Below are 26,703 nucleotides of genomic sequence, written 5' to 3'. Positions count from 1 at the left end.
CTAGGTCAAAGGTCAAGGTCACAGTGACCCAAAATAGTAAAATGGTTTCCCGATGATAACTCAAGAAAGCTTATGGCTAGGATCATGAAACTTCATAGGTACATTGATCATGACTCCCAGATGACCCATATTGATTTTCAGGTCACTAGGTCAAAGGTCAAGGTGACAGTGACAAAAAACATATTCACAAAATGGCTGTCACTACAACTGAGAGCCCATATGGGGGGCATGCATGTTTTACAAACAGCCCTTGTTTAATTTGTTTTAATAGTTATTAAATAATTTGTCGATTTTTTTATTGGAGAATTCCCAATTTTTGTGGATACCAGATTTGTTCCCAAAGAGCGAAACAATAAATGGTTAATAACCTAAAGGAATCCCCAATTTTTTGTAAATTTATAACTGTACCATTTACAATCTGATTCTATAGTTTTGTTAGTTTAAAGGAAATCCAGTTAAGGCATAGTGTTGTCCCTGATTACCTTGTGCAGATCGCACAGGCTAATCTTGGACGACATTGCACACATGCATTAAAGGGGCCTTTTCACAGATTTTAGCATTTTTTAACTTATTCATTAAATGCTTTATATTGATAAATGTAAACATTGGATCGTAAAAGCTTCAGTAAAAAATCAAGAATAAAATTTAAAAAAGGAAAAGAACATTGCCCGGAGCAGATTTCGAACCAGTGACCCCTGGAGTCCTGCCAGAGTCCTGAAGTAAAAACGCTCTAGCCTACTGAGCTATTCCGCCGAATACACATAGTTGACAAATTTTATACCTTATATAAGCAATCTTCGTAGTTTCACAAAATTTAACGACAAAAACAGAACTCTCCAAATTATTCAATCGTTTCGCGTTGCAACGCTTTATAATTTTTAGGTTTTAAAATCGTCAAAAGATGCATATAATGGCTATATTAGACCATGGTAAATGTTCAGTATTACTGTTTCCTCACAAATATCATAACTAAAACGAAAATTTGCGAATCTGAAACAACTTTTTTCAATTTTGTCAATTTACCAAAGCGTGAAAAGATCCCTTTAAGCCCCGTTTTCACAGAGCAAGACTCATATCTATGTGTTACTATGTAGAAGGCAGAAGCAGTTGAATGCTCAGATGAAGGACCAGGTGAGGAAGAACAGGAAGAAGTACAACAAGACTGCTGCAGCTGTGCTCCTCTCATCAGCTAGTAAGTCAAGGGGATCACAGTATATATTGATACACTGATGTTACTACTGTAGCAGGGCTTTTTTTCCTGATTTTGTGAAGCGGCCCTGGCCCCCTCATTTTGTGAAAAATAAGTCGCAAACTTTTCAAAATTTTGAAAAAATGAGTCGCTTAACTACTGAAAATTGTGAAAAAACGAGTCGCGACCTTGTACAAACTGAAATTCAGAAATCAATGCATAAGTATAGTAAAAGCATGTTTAACACATATAATGAAAAAATAATGTAATAAAATCATATCTTCCTTGTATGAATAGTATATTCAGGGGTTTCACTGGCCCCAAAAAAGATGTGCAACTTTATCACGGTGTGAAAACCGCCAGTTATTCCGACATTATTAATAAGAACAATAATTTAAAGAACCTTACTACATTAATGAATGATGGTATTGGCTGTATTTTTTTATTACTTTTAGAAGTATGTTAATAAACTTAATTAATACATAAATAACAACAAGGACCTTCATAAGTCTTATTAAGCTTTATTTTTATATAAATAACTTGTTTTCACTTGATAAACCAGATAACCAACATAATATAATAATGTTAACAATACTGTCAATTAATGAACATTTTTCACATCTATTTCTTGACTGAAAGGGACAGGATAATTGCAACCATTCATTCTTGTTGTCTGAAATAACACAACACATCTTTTTTTACAAACTATCAACAACAAATCAACACATAAATATCACTATATTTATATGTCCGAATTTTAACATATCAGAAATATAGTACAACGAGATAAAGAACTACTTTTGATTTCAGAAATAGTTGGTATCTTAATTAAAATAGATCGTTACCAGAACATTATAATACTGAAACTGTTAAACATGTTCATGTGAATGGATCACAGTTAAACTTCATTTGAACCAATATTTACAATAATTGCAAACGGATAAGATATAGAATGACAAGTCTCGCTCTCGGTTACCAATGGCAATGCTTCATTTGCATAAAAAAGTCAGATTACTTTCCTCATAATTTAATCCATGTCTGTTTTAATTGTGCATTGTAAAAAGACTTACCCTTCTGTAGAAGCTTCGGCTTTTTTATGGTTATCCTGAATTTCAATAAATCTGGACTATTTGGGTTTGTTTTTTATCTTTTTTGCATAGTACTGCGGGTTGCGCAACACTATTTTGTTTGGATAATGGTGAGGTTGATCGGCCGCACGTAAACTAATATGCACCGGTTTCAAAATGTTAATCGATTCACGTTTGTAATTGATTGAAACAACGACGTCATTTAAACGATTAGTATTCAAAAATTGAGAAATCAAAATGAAAAACGGTGTTACGAAACTTAATTTTAAATTGTGAAATGTCTGTTTTTGACAGTTTTTAGCACAAAATGTCAGTTTTTTTGTAAAAAATCACGGCCGTATTAGATTGAATTGTCCGTGTCCGTGTCAAAATGTCCGTCCACAGCCAGTCTCAAAGAAGGAAAAAAAGCCCTGCTACTACTTCAGGGGTAGAAATTAGCGGTTGACCGTTCGTGGACAGTAAGTGTTTAAAAAAATTAAGCTTGGAAGAGTTTTCCCCCAGTGAAACTGTTAAAAAAACAACTTATTATGAAGATTCAGGTTCATAAAATAAATTGAGTCATAACGGTCCTTTATAATATGATTTTATTTTGTTAAAAAATACCTATAAGATAAATATGACATGTATTTTGTTCTGTAGACCTATTAGAGAAAGTTACCCAGGGCAACATACTGTAAAAAGATAGTTTATATCCCTGTTGTTTGTGCAGCGATTTTTAAGCAAGAACCCATAAAAGGCACTTTCCCAATTGAGAAAAAATTACAAAATTCCCATTCGCAGTCTGAGAATTCCCCAAATAAAGGAAATTTGTGTCAATTGGTTCCAAAAGTGCATTGTCTGCAAGTAGATAAATACAATTAGCAATGAAACTGAATATTTGAAGCAAAAAGACTTCTAAAATAGTATTTAAATTGATTTATCAAATAAGTACCAAGCAAGCAAAGTGACCTGTAATTCCCAATCTGAAGATTTCACTACGAAAATTTTCCCAATTTTAAGTTTTTGTACGTGAATTTTATCCCTATAATCATTGGTGCGGTACCAGTACTTTCTTCAATTGGACAAAAAAATCCCTGTTGTGTATTACTTTAGCCTTCAGCAAGTAACAGCTAAAGTTACTTTTTATACAACTATTTAAAGGAATGGAAATGGGGGTACTGCCCAGAATGGACATTTGCCCTTGTCCGTTAGTGTGTAACATGTATCTCATAATGCATAATATCTACAATCATAATTTTTCTATAACAAAGGTAATTCTCATAAGATTTCTTGTAGTAAACGATAAAAAAATGTAAGTCTACAAATTTTTCGTAAATTCATATTGACCTTTATTTCATGTTTGGTAAACCCATCTTTTTGTTAACACATAACATGTAGATGACGAGTGCTCTGAGAAAACAGGGCTTAATGCACTAGCGTAAAGTGTTGTCCCAGATAGGCCTGTGCAGTCCGCAATAGGTTTAATAGGGACGACACTTTCTGCTTTTTCATTCAAAGGAAATCTTATCGAAAATCAAGTGAAGGGCGGAAAGAGTCGTCCCTGATTGACCTTTGCGGATTGCTGAGGCTAATCTGGGATGACACTTTACGCTATGTATTAAGCCCATTTTCTCAAAGCGAGGCTCACATATTTTCTCACAGAGCTACGCAGCAAGTACGAAGGCAAGTCCCCCAGCAAGATGGCTAAGAAGATCACTGGTGAGTCACTGCTTCGACGCACCGAGATCAAGAAACGCAAGGCACAAATGGCTGCAGGTAGGCAGGAATGGCACACTGGTACTTGAGCTCTAGGAAAACTGGGCTTAATGCATAAACAGTTTCCCACAGTAGTTAAATGCTTTTCTCTGGAGGAATATTGCAAAGTAAATTCAAAAAGGGAATTTTAACATGTGGTTGATTTATGAAAGTGCAAAAATACTGTGAATAGGCAAAAACTGAAATTGGGTTACAATTTGTGAAAGCAAAAATTACCGGACAGTAAGTCAGACGATCTGGCATTTCACCGTTGGCGTGTTCAATTTTTCGTCACATATGTCCATGTCTGCTTATGCATTAGGTCCAGTTTTCCTAGAGGGCTGCTTGTTTATCTGTATGTTACTTTTTTTAGTCACATAAAGTCACCACTTTTGGGCATGCGTTCAGGGGCCTTTTGATTGGAAAACATTGTGTCTTTTTGAAAAAAAAAGAGGAATTTAGTTGTGTTGTTTTGCCAGCAAATACTTAAACATTGAGAATAAATGTGATTTAAATATTACATGATCTACGCTTTCAATTCACAGAGCTGAATGAGAGCTCAACTAAATATTGAAATTTATAAAACAAAATGTTTAAAAAAAAAATGTATTTTTGGGACATTTACAATTAGCAATTTATGGCAGTCATTTGGAAAAAACACTTTTTTGAAATTATGAATAAAGCCCAACTTGGGCTCAAAATTTGACACAACAAAAACACTGATCGGTGATTGTCTGACTTGTAAAAATTATTAATTGAAACTATTTTGTCTGGTTTAATTTGTGGTAAATATAATTCATTGAAGCTATTCTGTACCTGTTTCAGCCTCTCTTCGGAAGACGTCCTATGTCCATGGTGACACAGATATGGAGAGTGTGGGATCACTGGGGCAGGCCATGTCTCCCTCCCCACAGAACAAGGACGGCTCTTTGTCATTCAGTGCATCGTCATCATCACTGAAGGTATGACAGCACAGGGTAAAAGAAATCATAGTGAATCTTGCTCCATAGAAATAGTGTTGAAGCCTGTGCATAAAGTGTCATCTCAGCCTGTGCATTCCTCAAAAGCTTATCTGGTGTGACAATTTCCGCCTAGACTTTATTTTATTTTGGCAGGTCCTTTTATCCTTTCAAGTTAAAAGGCTTGTTCACTTTAATCTAACAAACACATTCATTGCATCCCCCCAAAGAATCAATTAAACTACATAATTGTGTTAGGCAAACTATTTTTAGCGTTTCAATTGGACAGTTTTAATGCAACTTTTAAGAGCTTCCTTATTCTAGTCATGTTTACTTCAGCTGTTTATTTCCATTCATGTATCTATTGTTTTCTTATGTTGCCACAGGACATGAAGGAAGCCAGAAAGAAGCGCTTTGAGAATGCCTACGACATCAACAACATTGTGATTCCCTATAGCATGGCTGCATCTACTCGGGTGGAGAAACTGCAGTACAAGGAGATACAGACACCAAAGTATGTGGCCCTGATTTGTTCAGTCTTGTTGTAGGATCCTCATGATGGCAAATATAGGCTTAACCTATGTGAGTAAATTGTCTTCCTAGATTAGCCTGTGGAGTTTGCACAGGCTAATTAGGAATGACTTTTTGTGTAAACTGGATTTTTTTGTAGAAGAGACTTCTTTTAAAAAATCCATTGATGCGGAAAGTGTCATCCCTGATAAGCCTATGTGGACAGAGTAATCTGGAGTGACACTTATGAACATGCTATATGCCCCGTTTTCCCATAATGATGGTCCTGGTTTAAGGTTTAAAAGCACATTAAGGCTTGGAGGTTTTATAAATTACATGTCAGTTTTTTGCCGAGGTATTGTCATAACCAGCTTGTTGTCCGACGTCCGGGCTGTGCTTAAACCTTTACATTGGCTCTAAAATCAAAGTGCTTTCACCTACAACTTTGAAACTTCATATGTAGATGCACCTTGATGAGTTCTACACGCCACACCCATTTTGGGGTCATGAGGTCAAGGTCACTGTGACCTCTTAAAAAAAAAAAGATTCTCACAAGCTTTTATTTATTCAAAACTGCACCCGCAGCCGAGCATTGGCACCCGTTATGCGGTGCTCTTGTTTTCTTTTGAATTCTTTGCAAAAAATGTTGATATAAACTTTTACTTTGCATGCAAATAAAAAGGCAAATTTGCTAAGCCGAATTACTACAAACCATATTTAACCATGTTTTATGCGCAGCGATGCATAACACTATGCCAAATTTTAAATGTTGGCATGGAAGAAACAAGTTTTAATATGATGTTCATTTTTACCATATTGGAAAATAAGCGCATGTGTAAACAATAATTAAATTGTGTTTGAAGGTGGCGTGAGGTAGATGGGCTCGAGGAGACTGATCTGGAGACCTCAGAGGTAGGTAGCACACTCATACACTGGGCCATGGCCCAGTATCAAGAAATTCTCTTTTTTTTGCTCAACTCCGCTGTGATTTAACTTGTCTGTCTGATCACAAAAATCTGAAATCTCAAATATATAAAAATATGCACATATTTCTCTTTGAACTTGGTGTTGAGTCTGACTCGAAACTAAAAACAGGTTTTTATGAACACCAAATTGAGCATAATGAGAATAATAAGTCATCTCAAAAATTGAAAATAGGTCAAAATGTGAATTAGAATATTGACTTAATTATGTTCTTAATACTAAACATAGGTCTCAGCCAATATACAACTACATGGCAATTCTGTTTCTATGTTACTATAAACTCCCAATGCTAGTGTGACATGACCACAATGGTTTTAGTTTTTAAAATGAAAGTAATGACTTTAATAATGTAAATGGTATTACTTGTTTCGTATTGCAGATATTTTTGTTAGGGATATGTGGAAAGAGTTCATATATGGTTTGGCAGGCATAAACAAATTCTTTTTGTCAACTGGTTTCCTCCTTTTCACAGGAAATGTTCATCATAACATTTGTTCAACTTGGTCAGATCTGTTTAAACAGACTTAAAGTGGGGGATGGGGGTTTTAGTGTGTTTTTTTCCAAATAATTACTTTTAACCTATTTATTTTAGCTCGGTTGCATAGAAAGCCCAAGGCTTATGCAAATGCTCTCGAATCCCTTTCTTAGGCCTAGAACCAGTACTTGGTGTCTTTGGGAGAGATCTAAAGAACGCTCCCGGTCGCTAGGCCGACACCATATCCATTACACCATGTCGACCTTTTCAAATTATTCATTGTCCTGTGTAAGGTTGTGTACCCTTATAGTACTAATATCTGGCTTGGGATTGATCATAGGGTGCGTAAAGGTCAAGATTATGTGTACTTAAATAGAAATAAGGCTTCTGATGAATTACTTGAAAACAAAACTACTATCAGTTTATACCATTACAAAGATAACTTCTATTGAAACATTGCTGTCATTTGAGGTTACTGGGTTAAAGGTCAACATAAGTGAAAATGTTTTCCCTCAATAATGCTGACATTGTGTGGTTGTAATGAAATATTTGTATTTCCTTACCTTATATAGACAGTGCTCCAAGCAGGATTTGAAAAGGGTAGGGTGCTCTTTTGTCAAGAGGCCACTTTTATATTTCATAATACATGCATTTTTATTTGAAATATTGTTTATTTAATTACTAAAACTAGTTTCTTAATGTCAATTCTGATTATTTATTGGAACTTTTAATACGATTTGCTGTACAAAAATGTAATAGGGGTCATAGGGGGCAGGGTGGGACCATAGGACGGGCAGTTTTTGCAACATTCTGTTTAGATTTGAGCACTGCTAGTTTTATTAAAATTCTATATGGGATGGGTGAAAGCTATTCTGTATTCATTACAATATTTTTTGACATCTACAGGCTGAGGACGTAACAGACGAAGCATTTACTGTCCGGCACGATGTCCCCGAGGCAGAGGAGCGTAAACGTTTCCGTAACTTCATCACGTACCCACCAGTCCGACGCAGTCGCACGTCACGCGAGAGCGAAAGCAACAATACAGAGAACTTTGCCGTGGACTGCCCACTCGGGGAGTCCTTTTCCAGTATGGACTTGCAGGCTGCAGGATTCTCGTTCTCTGGACTGAAGGAAGACGGCAGGAGGAGGAGTGGGTCCACGTCAAGGCGGGGCAGCTTTATGGAGGAGTTTGGGGTGGGGTTAGGTGGCCAGGAATACTTGTTTGACAGTTGGCGATCAGAGCCGTTTCCGGAGAGAATTTTTCCGCTGGATGAGACGATGTACGAGGAAATGAAGCAGGAACAGTTGACGGCGAGCCGGACAAAGAACAAATACCGCAGGCGACGGACCATGAAATTGCAGGACGACCCGGCGATGGAGTTTGTAAGTCCTGAAGTGGAAGCGACTGAGGATTTACCATATGTTGATGTGGCCTCACCGGGGTACTCTGGTTCAACTGATTCCAATATGGAGGATTTCAATGATCCAGAGTGGAATGAGGGTCAAGGGGAGAGGAGATCATCTTTGAGCACGAAGCATTCCAAACGATGAAACATGCTAATGTTTAATGGTTGACGTGATGATGCATGATGGGACCGGAGTGACGAGTGTTAGTACCCGATTGGAAAGAATCCCAGGTTGTGTTGCATGATGTTGTCAAGGTTTTGTAGTTTGAGCCATTATACACATAGGATGTTAATGAATGAATATAGTCGTTATCTGGGAACACTGGGTTTAATGCATGTGGCGAAAGTGTCCTCCCTGATTGGCCAGTGCGGACTGCACAGGCTAAAGAGAGAAGACACTTAACGCACATGCATTAAGCTTTCCCACAATGCGTCTTGATCTGAGGTTGAAGGATGGCTTTGCAGTTTGATGCGTTATACATACGTCTTGTAAGGGAATGAATCGTTTCTTTCCTGAACTGTCCGGAGTTTTTTGTGTTGCGGTCAAAATATGTTGAAAGCCCGAGCAAAATAGTTACTAGTATGTTACATTTAATTCATTGTTAAAAACCATGCTGTGATCTTGAAGTTAGACCAATGTTGTTTTTTTTATAAGTCCAATTATGTGATAGATCGAATGAATGCAAACAGAAGTTGAATTGGCGATTGCCATTCCAGTTGTTCTTTTGTGAATCAAATATATTTTTAATTGAATTACTGGTTAAAATTACTTAAGGACTTTACAAAAAAAATGTGTTGCCGAATTTCATAATGTCAAGTTGACAGTATAAATATTTTACATAAACTGATTGGGCTATGATGTTTAATAGTTGCCTGAAACAGTTTCATCCCAACAATGTGTAATATATGAGTTTTACCTTTATTTTCACTTACAAATCCAGGAAATAAACACATACAACTTGCGCCGATGTTTATTTCAGAATCATGAAGTTAAAACTTTGGAAGTACATTCTTGTATTACTTGATGTATATAGTTGTTAAATGTGTAATATATGTATATATAGATTATTTTTAATGTGTCAAATTTTGTTGACAATTTGTGTTTCTTCTCAACGTTTTGTACGTTATTTTTAATTGTCAATCATTGAAAAAAATATAAAGAGAACATCTGTTCATATGTACATGATGCTATGTAGTTCTGGTCTGTGTAACTTTGTTGTTGAATATAATTATGAAAAAACAAACAATCACCATTTTTAAAGATCCCTTGTTTGATTGAAGTTAATTAAGAGCCTGTGTCATTCCAGTGATAGTCTTGCTTATATCATTGGTCATGCATTGAAAAAACTTCTATGTTTGGGAAAAAACAGATATGACCAGTCATGTGAAAATGGGTCTTAGGCCACATATGTTCGACGTCGTTCCAAACCAGCCTGTGCATACACTTTTATGGTGGATATGGTAGCTCCTGACAAGACTAGTCCTACTATATTTTCAGAGTTCATTGAAGTTTGAACATAACATGCAGAAGAAATCCATTCTACAACATTCCAGATATTATTGGTTTATAAATAAGAGTACTCTGTGTGTGGTTAGATTGATATTCTCATTTATAATGAACATCTTGTGAAAATGGAAGCTTAAATTAATAGATGGAGTTTTTATGCCATGCCGTGCTTTGAATTTCTTTTAATAATGAATGAAAAGATATTTTTGACCAATTGCACTCACCAATTCAAATCCATTTTAAACAACCATGTAGCATGAACATGTAGTTGGTGTAAATGCAGCCTTAAGTTTTCATAATTTGTATGCATTTTCCTTTTGGTTGTAGCCTTAACTTTACTGTATGAACCGGTTTCTGGGAAAACCGGGCTTAATGAAAGTGCGTTAAGTGTCTTCTCAAATCAGCCTGTCCAGTCTGCAAAGGCAAATCAGGGATGACATCTTCTACTTTAATACATTTTTTTTCTCTTCAGAGGGAAAATACAGTGAAGACAGAAAGTGTCATACCTGATTAGGCTGTGCGTACTGCACATGTATCTCGAACATCACTATGCTCATTGAATAAGCCCCGTATTCCCAGAGAGAGGTTGACCTGTGTTCTCTAGTGTTATAATTATTCTTTGTGAACAAACAAGAAAACAAGTGCTATTATTACACATTATACTTACTTTTATTAACCATAATATTGTTTACTGTTAAATGTCTTTAAAAAAAAGAAGTATTGCATATTTTTGTTGCATATTCTGTTAATTACATATATAATTTTTGATTAACATTTTAAGTGTATTTTCTGTAATATGTTTGCTGAGGCATTTATATTCAAAGCCCAGAACATTTGATGTGGATTTTTAGATGAAACCATTAAAAAAAAAATTGGAGAATAGATACTGTATAAATTTTAAAACATATTGATGTTTAATGAAGCTACCACAATCAAAATGCCTTTGCTTTTGCTTAGTTACAACTTACATGTATTTTTTTACAGACTAATTCACGTTTATCTCATGTTATCAATATATCATTCCAACATTTAGTATTCTAGAATAATGTTATTTCTAAATTCTGTGCTTAGATTTAATAGATGGAATAACAAAACGACTAACTGGCAGAATTTCATTTGGTCAAATGGGCTTCAATTTTTGTTTCGAAGTTTTCTTTTTGTCTATATACTTGTTAGTTTTAATTGTTGAATATATAAGTTACCAATCATGTTTAAGTCCCTGTAATCCTGTGTTACAGAATTTCTGTAATTATGCCATAGCATTCTTCATAAAGGGGTGGCGAAACAAAATGTCCATATTGTTCAGCTTGTATCATAGTTTTTTCAGACAAATTTGTACAAGAAATTGCCACTTATACAACATATGCAAGAAATTACCACTTACACTCCCTATGATGCGCGTCTTGTGAAAAACAACTAATGCATGTGCAGGAAATTTCTTCCCAGATGGGACTGTGCAGTCTGCCTCGGCTAATCAGGGAGGACACTTTCTGCTTTTATGGAAATGTCAGTTTAACGGAAGTCTCTTCTAAACGAAATTTCAGTTAAGGCGGAAATTATCCTCAATTATTAGCCTGTGCAGACTGCACAGGCTCATCTGGGATGGCATTTAACACACATGCATCACACAGTTTCCAAGAACGAGGCGCTAGTTGTTGCAGACACTGTTAGGCAATATGGACAAACAAGCTGATCAGTGTCAAATTTTGCTAAAGCCGCCCATTTGTTATGAAATAATCTCTGAAACTATATTCTATTATACAGTGCAATTAAATGCTGAAAATAAGTTTCAAGCACTTGTTGTGTATCACCCAAGGTTTCAGACTCCGCCAAACCTGTCAGACAGTCGGAAGAATAAGATAACAAGTTCAAGTCTGACGAATATTTAGGTGCTTTCATACACAATATCTGACAAGATATTTGAACAGTAAACACATGCACATGTGATGCACCAAATGTGTCGCGTCATTCAAACCTAATAACCACATTTAAAGGCGGTGGGAAACGTTATTAGCTCGGCCTTTTTTCGGAGAAAACCCGAGGTAATAGCCACCTCGTCCTGTCCGCCGTCCGTGTAAAGGTTTTTAACATTGGCTCTAAAATCAAAGTCCTTCCACCTTCAACTTTGAAACTTCATATATAGATGCACCTTGATGAGTTCTACACGTCACACCCATTTTTGGGTCACTAGGTCAAAGGTCAAGGTCACTGACCTCTAAAAATAAATAAATTCTGACAAGCTTACGCAGCCGAGCGTGGCACCCGTTATGCGATGCTCTTGTTTTTAAAGAAGTGATTTTTACGTAGTGTTTATAAAAAGACCCTTTTTTCCCCCACACATATTTGGTCTGATGCATTTTTACAAACGGTGGACATATTCTGATAGTAACGTGCACTCGTAAAAAAATTTGTGTGAAAATAAATGTGGCCTGCCCAGTCTGGTCAGGAGCTACCCTTTCCGCAAATTAGAGCACGTGTTTTTCGAAGGTTGAGGTATTTCCGTGCCTTAGGCTGCATGATGTCAGGACCCCTAGTCTTGTATGTTGATAAGACTCGTAAGTTCGGCGTAAGTTCGGGCGAATTATAGCTGCACTGTCCAGCTATTTTTTTTTTCCGTACAAGATATTCAAGTTGGTGTTTTCTTGTCCTGTGATGGAAACGCGAAGTATCAGAGGTAAACCAAACCTGTCCGGGTTGGCGACTACTAACAGCTGTCGTGCGCCGGAGCGGGGATTGAACCGGGTCGTATAGGTGAGAAGCGCGTGTATCATCCACAACGCTACGGTCACCAATCAAACCACAAAAACGTATGTGACTTTAGCAGGAGGTATCAGCGCATCTATACCATGATCTCGACATCAAGATAAAGCATAAAGCTGCGGTTAGTTCAAAAGGGCATAAATTAAATATTTTGTTAGAAATGCTAATATATGATACAAACATATACATATTATAAAAGAAATATTCCACATGCTGTAATAGGATAGGATGTTTTCTAGCAGCGATAACATAACACATATTGCTTAAACCAACCGATTTACTCCGCATTTGGAACATTATGTACCATCTGCAAAGATATCAGACTAACATTAGAAACCATAAAAGTAGATTAAGACATAAGAAAATATTTGGAGCTAGACAAATTCTTATTAACCATAACCTCTAACAGAAAATGTGCAAGAACCTCTCAAGGATTAACCTTGTTACTCTTGATTCCAATACAGTATCGGCAGAATATGGCCGTGATCTGGGAAAAAGGGGTTTAATGCATGTGCGTTAAGTGTCGTTCCAGATTAGCATATGCAGTCCGCACAGGCTAATCAGGGACGACACTTTTCGTCAAACTTGATTCTTGCTAAGAGACTTTCTTGCAAAGAAAAATATCACATAAGCGGAAAGTGTCGTCCCTGAGACGCACGTGCATTAAAGCCCCTTTTCACAGAGCAGAGACCATTTACATTTGCAAAACTAGATTCTTAATTACACACACACTTGTTTGTAACACAACTATGGTATGGTATATAACCCACTCAATGATTTTTGTATTCAAACCACAAGTTTTACTTGAAAATTCCGCAAGTCTATAAATCGCTAAACCTGTTTTATTAAGATTGTCATCAAGCTGCACCTTTCTATATATTCTTTGTTCATGATTAAATAAGAAACACATTATAACCATGCAGGGCTTTCAGATGTCCTTATACAAAATACATGATTCAATGGCTAAAAAAACTCGTAAAAAGTCTCAAACTAAAAATATAGCCCCCCCCCCAAAAAAAAAAATGCTCATTGATATTTTCATCATTGATTCCCACCGGGCTTGTGTTAAAAGATAGACTCTACAATGGATTTTACCTTGTTGTCAGTCTACAGGCCCGATCCTAATTACATTTCATCACTGCTTGCCCTTGACAATGTTGGTGATCTTGTCAGTGAGGTTCTTAACGTCAGTATTTCGGTCCATTTTGAGGACGCGGCCCTTCTGAATGGTGACCATGAGCCACTCGGGAACCACCTATATATGTGTCTTGTTCTGAGAAAACTGAGCATAATGCATGTGCGTAAAGTGTCGTCCCAGATTAGCCTGTGCAGTCCGCACAGGCTATTCAGGGACGACACTTTCCGCCTAAACTGGATTTTTGCTAAGAAGAGATTTCATTTAAACGAAAAATTCCATACAAGCGGAAAGTGTCGTTCCTGGTTAGCCTGTGCGAACTGCACAGGCTAATCTGGCACGGCACTTTTCGCATATGCATTATGCCCAGTTTCCTCAGAAAAAGACACATATAGATGTACAAAGCTGGATATGCGGCTCCACATCCCCTTGAGCAATGCAGGACTGGTAGCTGTCCAGAACTCGTTGAATAACAGAATCTATCGGTCGAGCTGGCTTCTCCTCGGTTACAAACTTTGACCGGACGATTTTCTTGATGCTATGATCTCTCTTCAACATCACTAGTCGTTTCTCTGCCTTATGATTCCTGGTAAGTGACTTCACGGCCTTTGCAGCGTCTTCTATCTTCCCTAGCAACGATTGTGGAATGCCATTGACAGATGGTTCAAATTTCTATGGAGTTATGGTATTGGTTGGTTTTAGGTCAGGTTTTACTTATCTGCCTCTTCAGCTGTTGACTTTAAGGCGGCCCCGACTTGCACGCGTGTATTCTAGGACGTCCTTTGCTGTCTGATACATCTGCTCCTGACGTTCGCGGATGCTGGTTTGGATCTGCGCTGAACGCATACGGCATTAAACCAAGTATCGCACGTCGTAGCTGAGTTGTTAGAACTTTCACTGAACCAAAAAGTATGTATATTGAAAACTGAGTTTTGTTTTTGATGAATTGCACACTACATTTTCATTTTGGATTGCATTTAATGTACTATGAATAATTTTGTTTAAGCAATTCTTTTAAATTATCGGTTGTTATATAATACATTGACATTCATTCTCACTGAAACAATATTGACTGTTTTCATAAAATATTTTGACATTCAATGTCGATGAAATGATATCGAAGAATTTTATAAAATGAGAAGCGTTTTCGCCATGGATGCACATTGATATCCATCCTATACGAAATAGAAGGTGTAGTGTGTGTGTCTGTGTGTGTGTGTGTGCGTGTGTGTGTGTGTGTGTGTGTGTGTGTGTGTGTGTGTGTGTGTGTGTGTGTGTGTGTGTGTGTGTGTGTGTGTGTGCGTGCGTGCGTGCGTGCGTGCGTGCGTGCGAGCGTGCGTGCGTGCGTGCGTGCGTGCGTGCGTGTGTGTGTGTGTGCGTGTGATATCCTGGAATCCCCAGGGACGTCCGCCATTTCGTGTCTACGTTATTGCCTCAAATACACATATATTAATCTATGTTACTATAATATCCAGACGTGTCCAAGTTGGTATATTGTCCCATTACTTACATGTTGTTTCTTCAAATCATGACACTGTGGGTTAAATTTGTCACACCCAACGGGAGGTGTCAATTAGATTGTATAGACTTAGATAGCAAAATAACTTACACTACACTTCATCTGAAAATAAAATACCCTGCGATTTAATATCAGATGTATAAGTGTACTGTGGTTCTCTTAATGACCCTGAGGTTAAAAAATGGCTTTTACCCAGTTTCAAATTTGTTATAGTTACATCTTGCTTCATATAAACCGCGTTCTGAGAAAACTGGGCTTAATGCATGCGCGTTAAGTTTCTCATACCACACACAGGCTAATCAGGTTCGACACGTTCCGCTTTTTAAAATCAAATTTTCCGTTTAAAGGAGGTCTATTCTAAACGAAAAAAGTGACGGCGAAAAGTGTCGTCCCTGATAAGCCTGTGCGGACTGAACATGCTTAACTTGGAATGACACTTTACACACAAGCATTGAGCCCAGCTGTCTAAGATCGCGGTTCATATTCCTACATACGATGTCATTGGGTATTCGTCACTACTGTGACACAGTACACTTATACATGGTACATGTTAATAAAGCCACAATAATTTTGTTTGTACATATCAACAATTATTTTAAGATATCTAAATGTTACCGTTTCTCACATTGCTTTGAATTGACCGTTCCGAGGCGGTTCTCGCAGTTTTAATCATTTTATGTTTATCATTGGTTTTCTGTTAGAAAAGAATTTGACGTGAACAAGAATTTCTCTCCTTATATAGTTTCTGGGGTTTCATTGGCTACATTGTACACAGAAGTCGCTGGAATTTACTATCAAAAGGGGAGGTCACTGGCGAAATTGCAACTTTAGCATTGCTTAGAGTTGTTTCCCTTAGTATGCCAAAACTTCGGAAATTTAAAATGAGGTTCGCATCTGAAATGTAATTTTAGTTCCCTATATGTGTTGATATAAGATGACGGTCTGGTTTCGATGGTCAACAATTTGCTGATGTGCGCGATACAACCCTAGACCAAACTTCGAGCACCAATTGCTCAATCCTGTAATATTGTGATCACTCAACGTCCGTCCTCGAGACTTAACTGTGTGTGCGCATTTCCAGTTTATTTGTTTCTTCAGCGCATGAGTCTGCATATTGTGAGGACCCGGAGTGTGTCCCAGCACTCCTACCTAATTTGCTTAGTAGACTCACTAAAGTTCGGAGGAATATTAAAGTATAGCTGCAAATTCCACCTAAGTTTTTGACAGTATAATTATATTAACTTTTGGTGTAGTCTGGTAATGTGATCATGAGTGTGTGTGTGGGCGGGTTTGTGTGTGTGTGGGCGGGTGTGTGTGTGTGGGGGCGGGTGTGTATGTGGGCGGGTGTGTGTGTGGGGGCGGTGGTGTGTGTTTGTGGGGCGGGTGTGTGTGGGCGGGTGTGTGTGGGCGGGTGTGTGTGTGGGGGGGGGTCGGGTGTGTGTGGGGGGGCGGGTGTGTATGTGGGCGGGTGTGTGTGTGTGGGCGGTGGTGTGTGTGTGTGTGGGCGGGTGTGTGTGGGTGGGCGTGTGTGTGTGGGGGGCGGGTGTGTGTGTGTGGGCGGATGTGTGTGTGTGGGCGGGTGTGTGTGGGCGGGCGTGTGTGTGTGGGGGGGCGGGTGTGTGTGTGTGGGCGGGTGTGTGTGTGTGGGCGGGTGTGTGTGGGCGGGCGTGTTTGTGTTGGGGGGCGGGTGTGTGTGTGTGGGCGGGTGTGTGTTTGTGGGCGGGTGTGTTTGTGGGCGGGTGTGTGTGTGGGCGGGTGTGGGGGGGGGGGCGGAAAATACATTTTTCAAGGTATTTGCTTACTCGCATTCATTGTCATTTCGATGTGGTCACAATTTCTTCCACCTTGAAAATGTCTTTGTGTCCTTTTTATTCGGTTCTTTTCCTAAGCGGAAAAGTTGTGCGATATATCCTTAAAGCATCCTTAGAAAGTGAACGTTTTTATTGGTTTGTGTATGATTTAAACTTTTATGACAATTTAAATTTAACCCATTTATGCCTACCGTCTAGAAAAAGGCCTTGGCAAACAGCGTAGACGCAGATGAGAAGCCGCATAATGCGGCGTCTCATTAGGGTCTGCGCTGTTTGCTGAACGGAATTTCTGTAAGAAATATTCTAAATATAGAAATAAATAAACTAGACATTCCTAATTTTGGAAATAGATTGATCAAATTAAGAAGGATGGGAGAGTCCACTAGGCATAAATGGGTTAATTGTATATCTATCAGTTTATCAAAAGCATAACCTACTCCAAGAGGTCGTCATGGCGAGGTGGATACAATGAGCGTTCCTTAGATATCCTTTCACCAAAGACGCCAATGACTGGTTCTACCCAGGAAAAGAAATCGGGGTAGTTTCAATAAGACTTAGACTTCAGATGCACTCGAGCTCAAATAAATTGTTTTAAACTAGACAAGAACGATTTATAAAAAAACACACATATCTTTAAAGAAATGTATGCAGCGTGGATTCAAAACAATCGCTACTTACAGTATATAAATATGAGTTAGCACTAATGTCTGGGATTTTTTGTCTAAAGAATTGTTAGCCTAATGATATAGTCATACATTAAAATGAGGACGAACGTAGTTTACAATTTTATCGGCGACCCTACTCCGAGAATGTAAACGTCCCACGAAGGCTTGTATTTGCAAAAATACGCTCGGAGATGAAGATGTGGCGTGTCACTTGATTTATCAATCGCCGTGGCAACCACAAAGCTTGAACCATCCAGATATAAATTATAAATTGGTTCAGCCACTCGTGTAAATCGGCGTTAGCAGTTCGATCAACATCGGTATATGGTCGTTATGCACACCTTGTTTCAACTATTGATTTTAATTTGCACATGAATATTGTATAAGGTAAGTACAGCATCGATGACGACAGTACGATAACGCGATAGTACGATGGCAACAATGCGATGCTACGCTGGAAACAGTACAAAATGACCTCAACTAATTGTCTCAAATTTACGTCTTTAAATGAAACAAACTTTTTTTAAATATATAGGATGCAAACTTTAATCATGATTGCATTTAAATGTTTGATGAAAGTTCAATACGATTTTACAGCTAATATTGCTTATCAACTTAGCTTTACGTTGTTTGTGTAACGAAATAGAATTGTTTAAACAATCATGGATGATCAATAATACTATTGAAAGATAAAGGTCCAAGTGGTCATATAACATTGATAACGTTTGCGTTCGCGATAGTTTAAGCATATTTTGCATCCAAAACGAATTTTTAGCATACTTAAATACAATGAAAATGAAGACAACTATAGTTATGCTTGTTGTGTATGCCGCATGTTTTGTTCATGGTTAGGAGGAACATGAAGGCCTCATAGATCCAGGGGAGTTGTATTTCCGTCAGAAACTGGAATTTGTGAATGCCCTGGGATACGAGCCGTACAGCGTCGTAGATATGAGAGAGGAGGAGGACAAAGGTACATCGGACACAGGTCCCAGGTATTTATCCTACTTGTCTCGACATCATCGGTTGCGTATATATTACTTATACATAGAAGACGAAAGCAGTTCATACTGTTTCTGTGTCTATATAAGTATAACGCACAGCAAAATAGCTCGTCTTTTAACGCGAAAGTGTGTTTTAATAATTCTTTGGACACATTATTTAGACATAAACATGAATTGATCGTTACATGCGTGTATTAATTGTATTGTTTCCTTTTATATTTTTTAACTGTATTACAGAGATCATCTACATTAGGCAGTTGGAACAATTCATTGGTGCCGACGTGTAGCGGGACTTTGCCATATTAAGTGTCTACATTTACCGTGCAATATTTCTGTGCTGCAGTATATGTCAAATTTAAGAAAAAACAAACACATTTTGCACGTGATTGTTACAATCGTTTTTATTATAAAATAATTTATGAAGTTTATAAATAAATATTAAACTATACGGTGTTGTGTAGTTTTATGGTTAAAGTTAATTTTAAATGAAAATCACGATTTTTCGATGGGATTATAACGGTAGTTATTATAATACATATTGTAAACTAGTTGCTTATTAAATTATGTCGTTAAGGATATTATAGGCAAAATAGATTTAGTTAATCTATACAGTTTCACTTCTAAAATGTGCCTAATGCTCGGTTCACTTCTCCCTTTTCCCGTGCATTCTATGTTCAAAGTCGATCTCGTGCATCGAATTATAGAACCTGTTATTCGTTGCTTTATTTTATGAGTTGACATCTTTTATTTATGAACAATATGTGTCTTGTTCTGAGAAAACTGGGCTTAATTCATGTGCTTAAAGTGTGCGGACTGCACAGGCTAATCTGGGACGACACTATACGCACATGCATTATGACCAGCTTTCACAGAACAAGACACATATATACTTTAAATAATACACATATATTTCAGATTATTATGTTTTAGTAGTTTCATTATGTTTCGTTATTTTAAAAATATTTTGTATTGCTTGTAAATTAATGGATATCGTCGGGTCATACATTACTTGTATTAGTGTATTGTTAATATTATTGCTATTACACTCGATGCTTTTCTTCAAAAGAGTTTACATCTTTGGAATATTAATGATATATGTTATCATAAAAAATGTATATTCCCAAATGTTTGATGTTGCGACTGCGTAACGGATGACTGTTGTGATGTCGCCGCACAGGGATCATGTTTGTAAGTTCATGTGGGATAGTGCCAGATTCAGGAGATTTTCCGTTCCAAGGATTTAATGTGTCAATTTTTGTTGACAATTTGTGTTTCTTTTCAACGTTTTGTACGTTATTTTTAATTGTCAATCATTGAAAAAAATATAAAGAGAACATCTGTTCATATGTACATGATGCTATGTAGTTCTGGTCTGTGTAACTTTGTTGTTTAATATAATTATGTAAAAAAAGTAAAAATGAGCGCATTCAAACAAACAATCACAATTTTTAAAGATCCCTTGTTTGATTGAAGTTAATTAAGAGCCTGTGTCATTCCAGTGATAGTCTTGCTTATATCATTGGTCATGCATTGAACAAACTTCTATGTTTGGAAAAAAACAGATATGACCAGAGTCATGTGAAAATGGGTCTTAGGCCACATATGTTCGACGTCGTTCCAAACCAGCCTGTGCATACACTTTTATGGTGGACATGGTAGCTCCTGACAGGACTGCATGTATTTGAAAGAACAACTTGTAGTCCTACTATATTTTCAGAGTTCAATGAAGTTTGAACATTACATGCAGAAGAAATATATTCTACAACATTCCAGATATTATTGGTTTATAAATAAGAGTACTCTGTGTGTGGTTAGATTGATATTCTCATTTATAATTAGCATCTTGTGAAAATGGAAGCTTAAATTAATGGTTGGAGTTTTTATGCCATGCTTTGAATTACTTTTAATAATGAATGAAAAGATCTTTTTGACCAATTGCACTCACCAATTCAAATCCATTTTAAACAACCATGTAGCATGTACATGTAGTTGGTGTAAATGCAGCCTTAAGTTTTCATAATTTGTATGCATTTTCCTTTTGGTTGTAGCCTTTACTTTACTGTATGAACCGGTTTCTGGGAAAACCGGGCTTAATGAAAGTGCGTTAAGTGTCTTCTCAAATCAGCCTGTCCAGTCTGCAAAGGCAAATCAGGGATGACATCTTCGACTTTAATACATTTTTTTTTCTCTTCAGAGGATAAATACAGTGAAGACAGAAAGTGTCATACCTGATTAGGCTGTGCGTACTGCACATGTATCTCGAACATCACTATGCTCATTTAATAAGCCCGGTATTCCCAGAGAGAGGTTTACTTGTGTTCTCTAGTGTTATAATAATTATTCTCTGTGAACAAACAAGAAAACAAGTGCTATTATTACACATTATACTTACTTTTATTAACCATAATATTGTTTACTGTTAAATGTCTTTAAAAAAAGAAGTATTGCATATTTTTGTTGCATATTCTGTTAATTACATATATAATTTTTGATTAACATTTTAAGTGTATTTTCTGTAATATGTTTGCTGTGGCATTTATATTCAAAGCCCAGAACATTTGATGTGGATTTTAAGATGAAACCATTAAAAAAAAAATTTGGAGAATAGATACTGTATAAATTTTAAAACATATTGATGTTTAATGAAGCTACCACAATCAAAATGCCTTTGCTTTTGCTTAGTTACAACTTACAAGTCTTTTTTAAAGACTAATTCACGTTTATCTCATGTTATCAATATATCATTCCAACATTTAGTATTCTAGAATAATGTTATTTCTAAATTCTGTGCTTAGATTTAATAGATGGAATAACAAAACGACTAACTGGCAGAATTTCATTTGGTCAAATGGGCTTCAATTTTTGTTTCGAAGTTTTCTTTTTGTCTATATACTTGTTAGTTTTAATTGTTGAATATATAAGTTACCAATCATGTTTAAGTCCCTGTAATCCTGTGTTACAGAATTTCTGTAATTATGCCATAGCATTCTTCATAAAAGGGTGGCGAAACAAAATGTCCATATTGTTCAGCTTGTATCATAGTTTTTTAGACAAATTTGTACAAGAAATTACCACTTATACAACATATGCAAGAAATTACCACTTACACTACCTATGATGCGCGTCTTGTGAAAAACAACTAATGCATGTGCAGGAAATGTCGTCCCAGATTGGCCTGTGCAGTCTGCCTCGGCTAATCAGGGAGAACACTTTCTGCTTTTATTGAAATGTCAGTTTAACGGAAGTCTCTTCTAAACGAAATTCCAGTGGAGGCGGAAAGTATCCTCAATTATTAGCCTGTGCAGACTGTACAGGCTCATCTGGGATGGCATTTAACACACATGCATCACGCAGTTTCCAAGAACGAGAAGAACGAGGCGCTAGTTGTTGCAGACACTGTTAGGCAATATGGACAAACAAGCTGATCAGTGTCAAATTTTGCTAAAGCCGCCCATTTGTTATGAAATAATCTCTGAAACTATATTCTATTATACAGTGCAATTAAATGCTGAAAATAAGTTCCAAGCACTTGTTGTGTATTACCCAAGGTTTCAGACTCCGCCAAACCTGTCAGACAGTCGGAAGAATAAGATAACAAGTTCAAGTCTGACGAATATTTAGGTGCTTTCATACACAATATCTGACGAGATATTTGAACAGTAAACACATGCACATGTGATGCACCAAATGTCTCACGTCATTCAAACCTAATAACCACATTTAAAGGCGGTGGGAAACGTTATTAGCTCGGCTGTTTTCGGAGAAAACCCGAGGTAATAGCCAGCTCGTCCTGTCCGCCGTCCGTGTCAAGGTTTGTTAAGGTTTTTAACATTGGCTCTAAAATCAAAGTTCTTCCACCTTCAACTTTGAAACTTCATATGTAGATGCACCTTGGTGAGTTCTACACGCCACACCCATTTTTGGGTCACTAGGTCAAAGGTCAAGGTCAATGACCTCTAAAAATAAATTCTGACAAGCTTACGCAGCCGAGCGTGGCACCCGTTATGCGATGCTCTTGTTTTTAAAGAAGTGGTTTTTACGCAGCGTTTATAAAAAGACCCTTTTTTCCCAACACATATTTGGTCTGATGCACTCATAAAAAAATTCGTGTGAAAATAAATGTGGCCTGCCCAGTCTGGTCAGGAGCTACCCTGTCCGCAAATTAGAGCACGTGTTTTTCGAAGGTTGAGGTATTTCCGTGCCTGAGGCTGCATGATGTCAGGACCCCTAGTCTTGTATCTTGATAAGACTCGTAAGTTCGGGCGAATTATAGCTGCACTATCCAGCTATTTTGTTATTTTCCGTACAAGATATTCAAGTTGGTGTTTTCTTGTTCTGTGATGGAAACGCGAAGTATCAGGGGTAAACCAAACCTGTCCGGGTGGGCGACTACTAACAGCTGTCGTGCGCCGGAGCGGGGATTGAACCGGGTCGTATAGGTGAGAAGCGCGTGTCATCCACAACGCTACGGTCACCAATCAAACCACGAAAACGTATGTGACTTTAGCAGGAGGTATCAGCGCATCTATACCATGATCTCGACATCAAGATAAAGCATAAAGCTGCGGTTAGTTCAAAAGGGCATAAATTAAATATTTTGTTAGAAATGCTAATATATGATACAAACATATACATATTATAAAAGAAATATTCCACATGCTGTAATAGGATAGGATGTTTTCTAGCAGCGATAACATAACACATATTGCTTAAACCAACCGATTTACTCCGCATTTGGAACATTATGTACCATCTGCAAAGATATCAGACTAACCATAAAAGTAGATTAAGACATAAGAAAATATTTGGAGCTAGACACATTCTTATTAACCATAACCTCTAACAGAAAATGTGCAAGAACCTCTCAAGGATTAACCTTGTTACTCTTGATTCCAATACAGTATCGGCAGAATATGGCCGTGTTCTGGGAAAAAGGGGTTTAATGCATGTGCGTTAAGTGTCGTTCCAGATTAGCATATGCAGTCCGCACAGGCTAATCAGGGACGACACTTTTCGTCAAACTTGATTCTTGCTAAGAGACTTTCTTGCAAAGAAAAATATCACATAAGCGGAAAGTGTCGTCCCTGAGACGCACGTGCATTAAAGCCCCTTTTCACAGAGCAGAGACCATTTACATTTGCAAAACTAGATTCTTAATTACACACACACTTGTTTGTAACAGTTACACAACTATGGTATGGTATATAACCCACTCAATGATTTTTGTATTCAAGCCACAAGTTTTACTTGAAAATTCCGCAAGTCTATAAATCGCTAAACCTGTTTTATTAAGATTGTCATCAAGCTGCACCTTTCTATATATTCTTTGTTCATGATTAAATAAGAAACACATTATAACCCTGCAGGGCTATCAGATGTCCATATACAAAATACATGATTCAATGGCTAAAAAAAACTCGTAAAAAGTCTCAAACTAAAAATATTGCCCCCCCCCCCAAAAAAAAAAACAAAAAAACTGCTCATTGATATTTTCATCATTGATTCCCACCGGGCTTGTCTTAAAAGATAGACTCTACAATGGATTTTACCTTGTTGTCAGTCTACAGGCCCGATCCTAAGTAGCTTTCATCACTGCTTGCCCTTGACAATGTTGGTGATCTTGTCAGTGAGGTTCTTAATGTCAGTATTTCGGTCCATTTTGAGGACGCGGCCCTTCTGTATGGTGACCATGAGCCACTCGGGAACCACCTATATATGTGTCTTGTTCTGAGAAAACTGAGCATAATGCATGTGCGTAAAGTGTCGTCCCAGATTAGCCTGTGCAGTCCGCACAGGCTATTCAGGGACGACACTTTCCGCCTAAACTGGATTTTTGCTAAGAAGAGATTTCATTTAAACGAAAAATTCCATACAAGCGGAAAGTGTCGTTCCTGGTTAGCCTGTGCGAACTGCACAGGCTAATCTGGCACGGCACTTTTCGCATATGCATTATGCCCAGTTTTCTCAGAAAAAGACACATATAGATGTACACAGCTGGATATGCGGCTCCACATCCCCTTGAGCAATGCAGGACTGGTAGCTGTCCAGAACTCGTTGAATAACAGAATCTATCGGTCGAGCTGGCTTCTCCTCGGTTACAAACTTTGACCGGACGATTTTCTTGATGCTATGATCTCTCTTCAACATCACTAGTCGTTTCTCTGCCTTATGATTCCTGGTAAGTGACTTCACGGCCTTTGCAGCGTCTTCTATCTTCCCTAGCAACGATTGTGGAATGCCATTGACAGATGGTTCAAATTTCTATGGAGTTATGGTATTGGTTGGTTTTAGGTCAGGTTTTACTTATCTGCCTCTTCAGCTGTTGACTTTAAGGCGGCCCCGACTTGCACGCGTGTATTCTAGGACGTCCTTTGCTGTCTGATACATCTGCTCCTTACGTTCGCGGATGCTGGTTTGGATCTGCGCTGAACGCATACGGCATTAAACCAAGTATCGCACGTCGTAGCTGAGTTGTTAGAACTTTCACTGAACCAAAAAGTATGTATATTGAAAACTGAGTTTTGTTTTTGATGAATTGCACACTACATTTTCATTTTGGATTGCATTTAATGTACTATGAATAATTTTGTTTAAGCAATTCTTTTAAATTTACGGTTGTTATATAATACTTTGACATTCATTCTCACTGAAACAATATTGACTGTTATCATAAAATATTTTGACATTCAATGTCGATGAAATGATATCGAAGAATTTTATAAAATGAGAAGCGTTTTCGCCTAGGATGCACATTGATATCCATCCTATACGAAATAGAAGGTGTAGTGTGTGTGTCTGTGTGTGTGTCTGTGTGTGTGTGTGTGTGTGTGTGTGTGTGTGTGTGTGTGTGTGTGTGTGTGTGTGTGTGTGGTGCGTGCGTGCGTGCGTGCGTGCGTGCGTGCGTGCGTGCGTGCGTGCGTGTGTGTGTGTGTGTGTGTGTGTGTGTGCGTGTGATATCCTGGAATCCCCAGGGACGTCCGCCATTTCGTGTCTACGTTATTGCCTCAAATACACATATATTAATCTATGTAACTATAATATCCAGACGTGTCCAAGTTGGTATATTGTCCCATTACTTACATGTTGTTTCTTCAAATCATGACCCTGGGGGTTAAATTTGTCACACCCAACGGGGGGTGTCAATTAGATTGTATAGACTTAGATAGCAAAATAACTTACACAACACTTCATCTGAAAATAAAATACCCTGCGATTTAATATCAGATGTATAAGTGTACTGTGGCTCTCTTAATGACCCTGGGGTGCAAAAATGGCCTTTACCCAGTTTCAAATTTGTTATAGTTACATCTTGCTTCATATAAACCGCGTTCTGAGAAAACTGAGCTTAATGCATGCGCGTTAATTTTCTCATATCACACACAGGCTAATCTGGTTCGACACGTTCCGCTTTTTAAATCAAATTTTCCGTTTAAAGGAGGTCTATTCTAAACGAAAACTCAGTGACGGCGAAAAGTGTCGTCCCTGATAAGCCTGTGCGGACTGAACATGCTTAACTTATGATGACACTTTACACACAAGCATTGAGCCCAGCTGTGTAAGATCGCGGCTCATATTCATACATACGATGTCATTGGGTATTCGTCACTACTGTGACACGGTACACTTATACATGGTACATGTTAATAAAGCCACAATTTTGTTTGTACATATCAACAATTATTTTAAGATATCTAATTGCTACCGTTTCTCACATTGCTTTGAATTGACCGTTCCGAGGCGGTTCTCGCAGTTTTAATCACGTTATGTTTATCATTGGTGTTCTGTTAGAAAAGAATTTGACGTGAACAAGAATTTCTCTCCTTATATAGTTTCTGGAGTTTCATTGGCAACATTGTACACAGAAGTCGCTGGAATTTACTATTAAAAGGGGAGGTCACTGGCGAAATTGCAACTTTAGCATTGCTTAGAGTTGTTTCCCTTAGTATGCCAAAAC

General features: G+C 37.6%; 1 protein-coding gene across 1 annotated transcript in view; it reads left to right on the top strand.

The window, feature by feature from the left end:
- LOC127859464 (KAT8 regulatory NSL complex subunit 1-like) overlaps positions 1–22,267 on the top strand; it is a 38,245-nt gene extending 15,978 nt beyond the window's left edge. Inside the window, exons 4-10 of the mRNA XM_052396853.1 lie at positions 1,095–1,192; positions 3,919–4,032; positions 4,837–4,973; positions 5,357–5,484; positions 6,344–6,392; positions 7,846–10,440; positions 21,057–22,267. Of these exons, the coding sequence (XP_052252813.1) occupies positions 1,095–1,192; positions 3,919–4,032; positions 4,837–4,973; positions 5,357–5,484; positions 6,344–6,392; positions 7,846–8,493 (1,174 nt within the window). The 3' untranslated portion in view covers positions 8,494–10,440; positions 21,057–22,267. The remainder of the gene's footprint in view (positions 1–1,094; positions 1,193–3,918; positions 4,033–4,836; positions 4,974–5,356; positions 5,485–6,343; positions 6,393–7,845; positions 10,441–21,056) is intronic.
- The last annotated feature ends 4,436 nt before the right edge of the window (positions 22,268–26,703 follow it).

Source organism: Dreissena polymorpha, chromosome 15, assembly GCF_020536995.1.
Source record: "Dreissena polymorpha isolate Duluth1 chromosome 15, UMN_Dpol_1.0, whole genome shotgun sequence".
NCBI lineage: Eukaryota > Metazoa > Mollusca > Bivalvia > Myida > Dreissenidae > Dreissena > Dreissena polymorpha.
The sequence above is the reverse complement of the archived record's forward strand: the minus strand, read 5'-3'. Positions and strand labels throughout refer to the sequence as shown.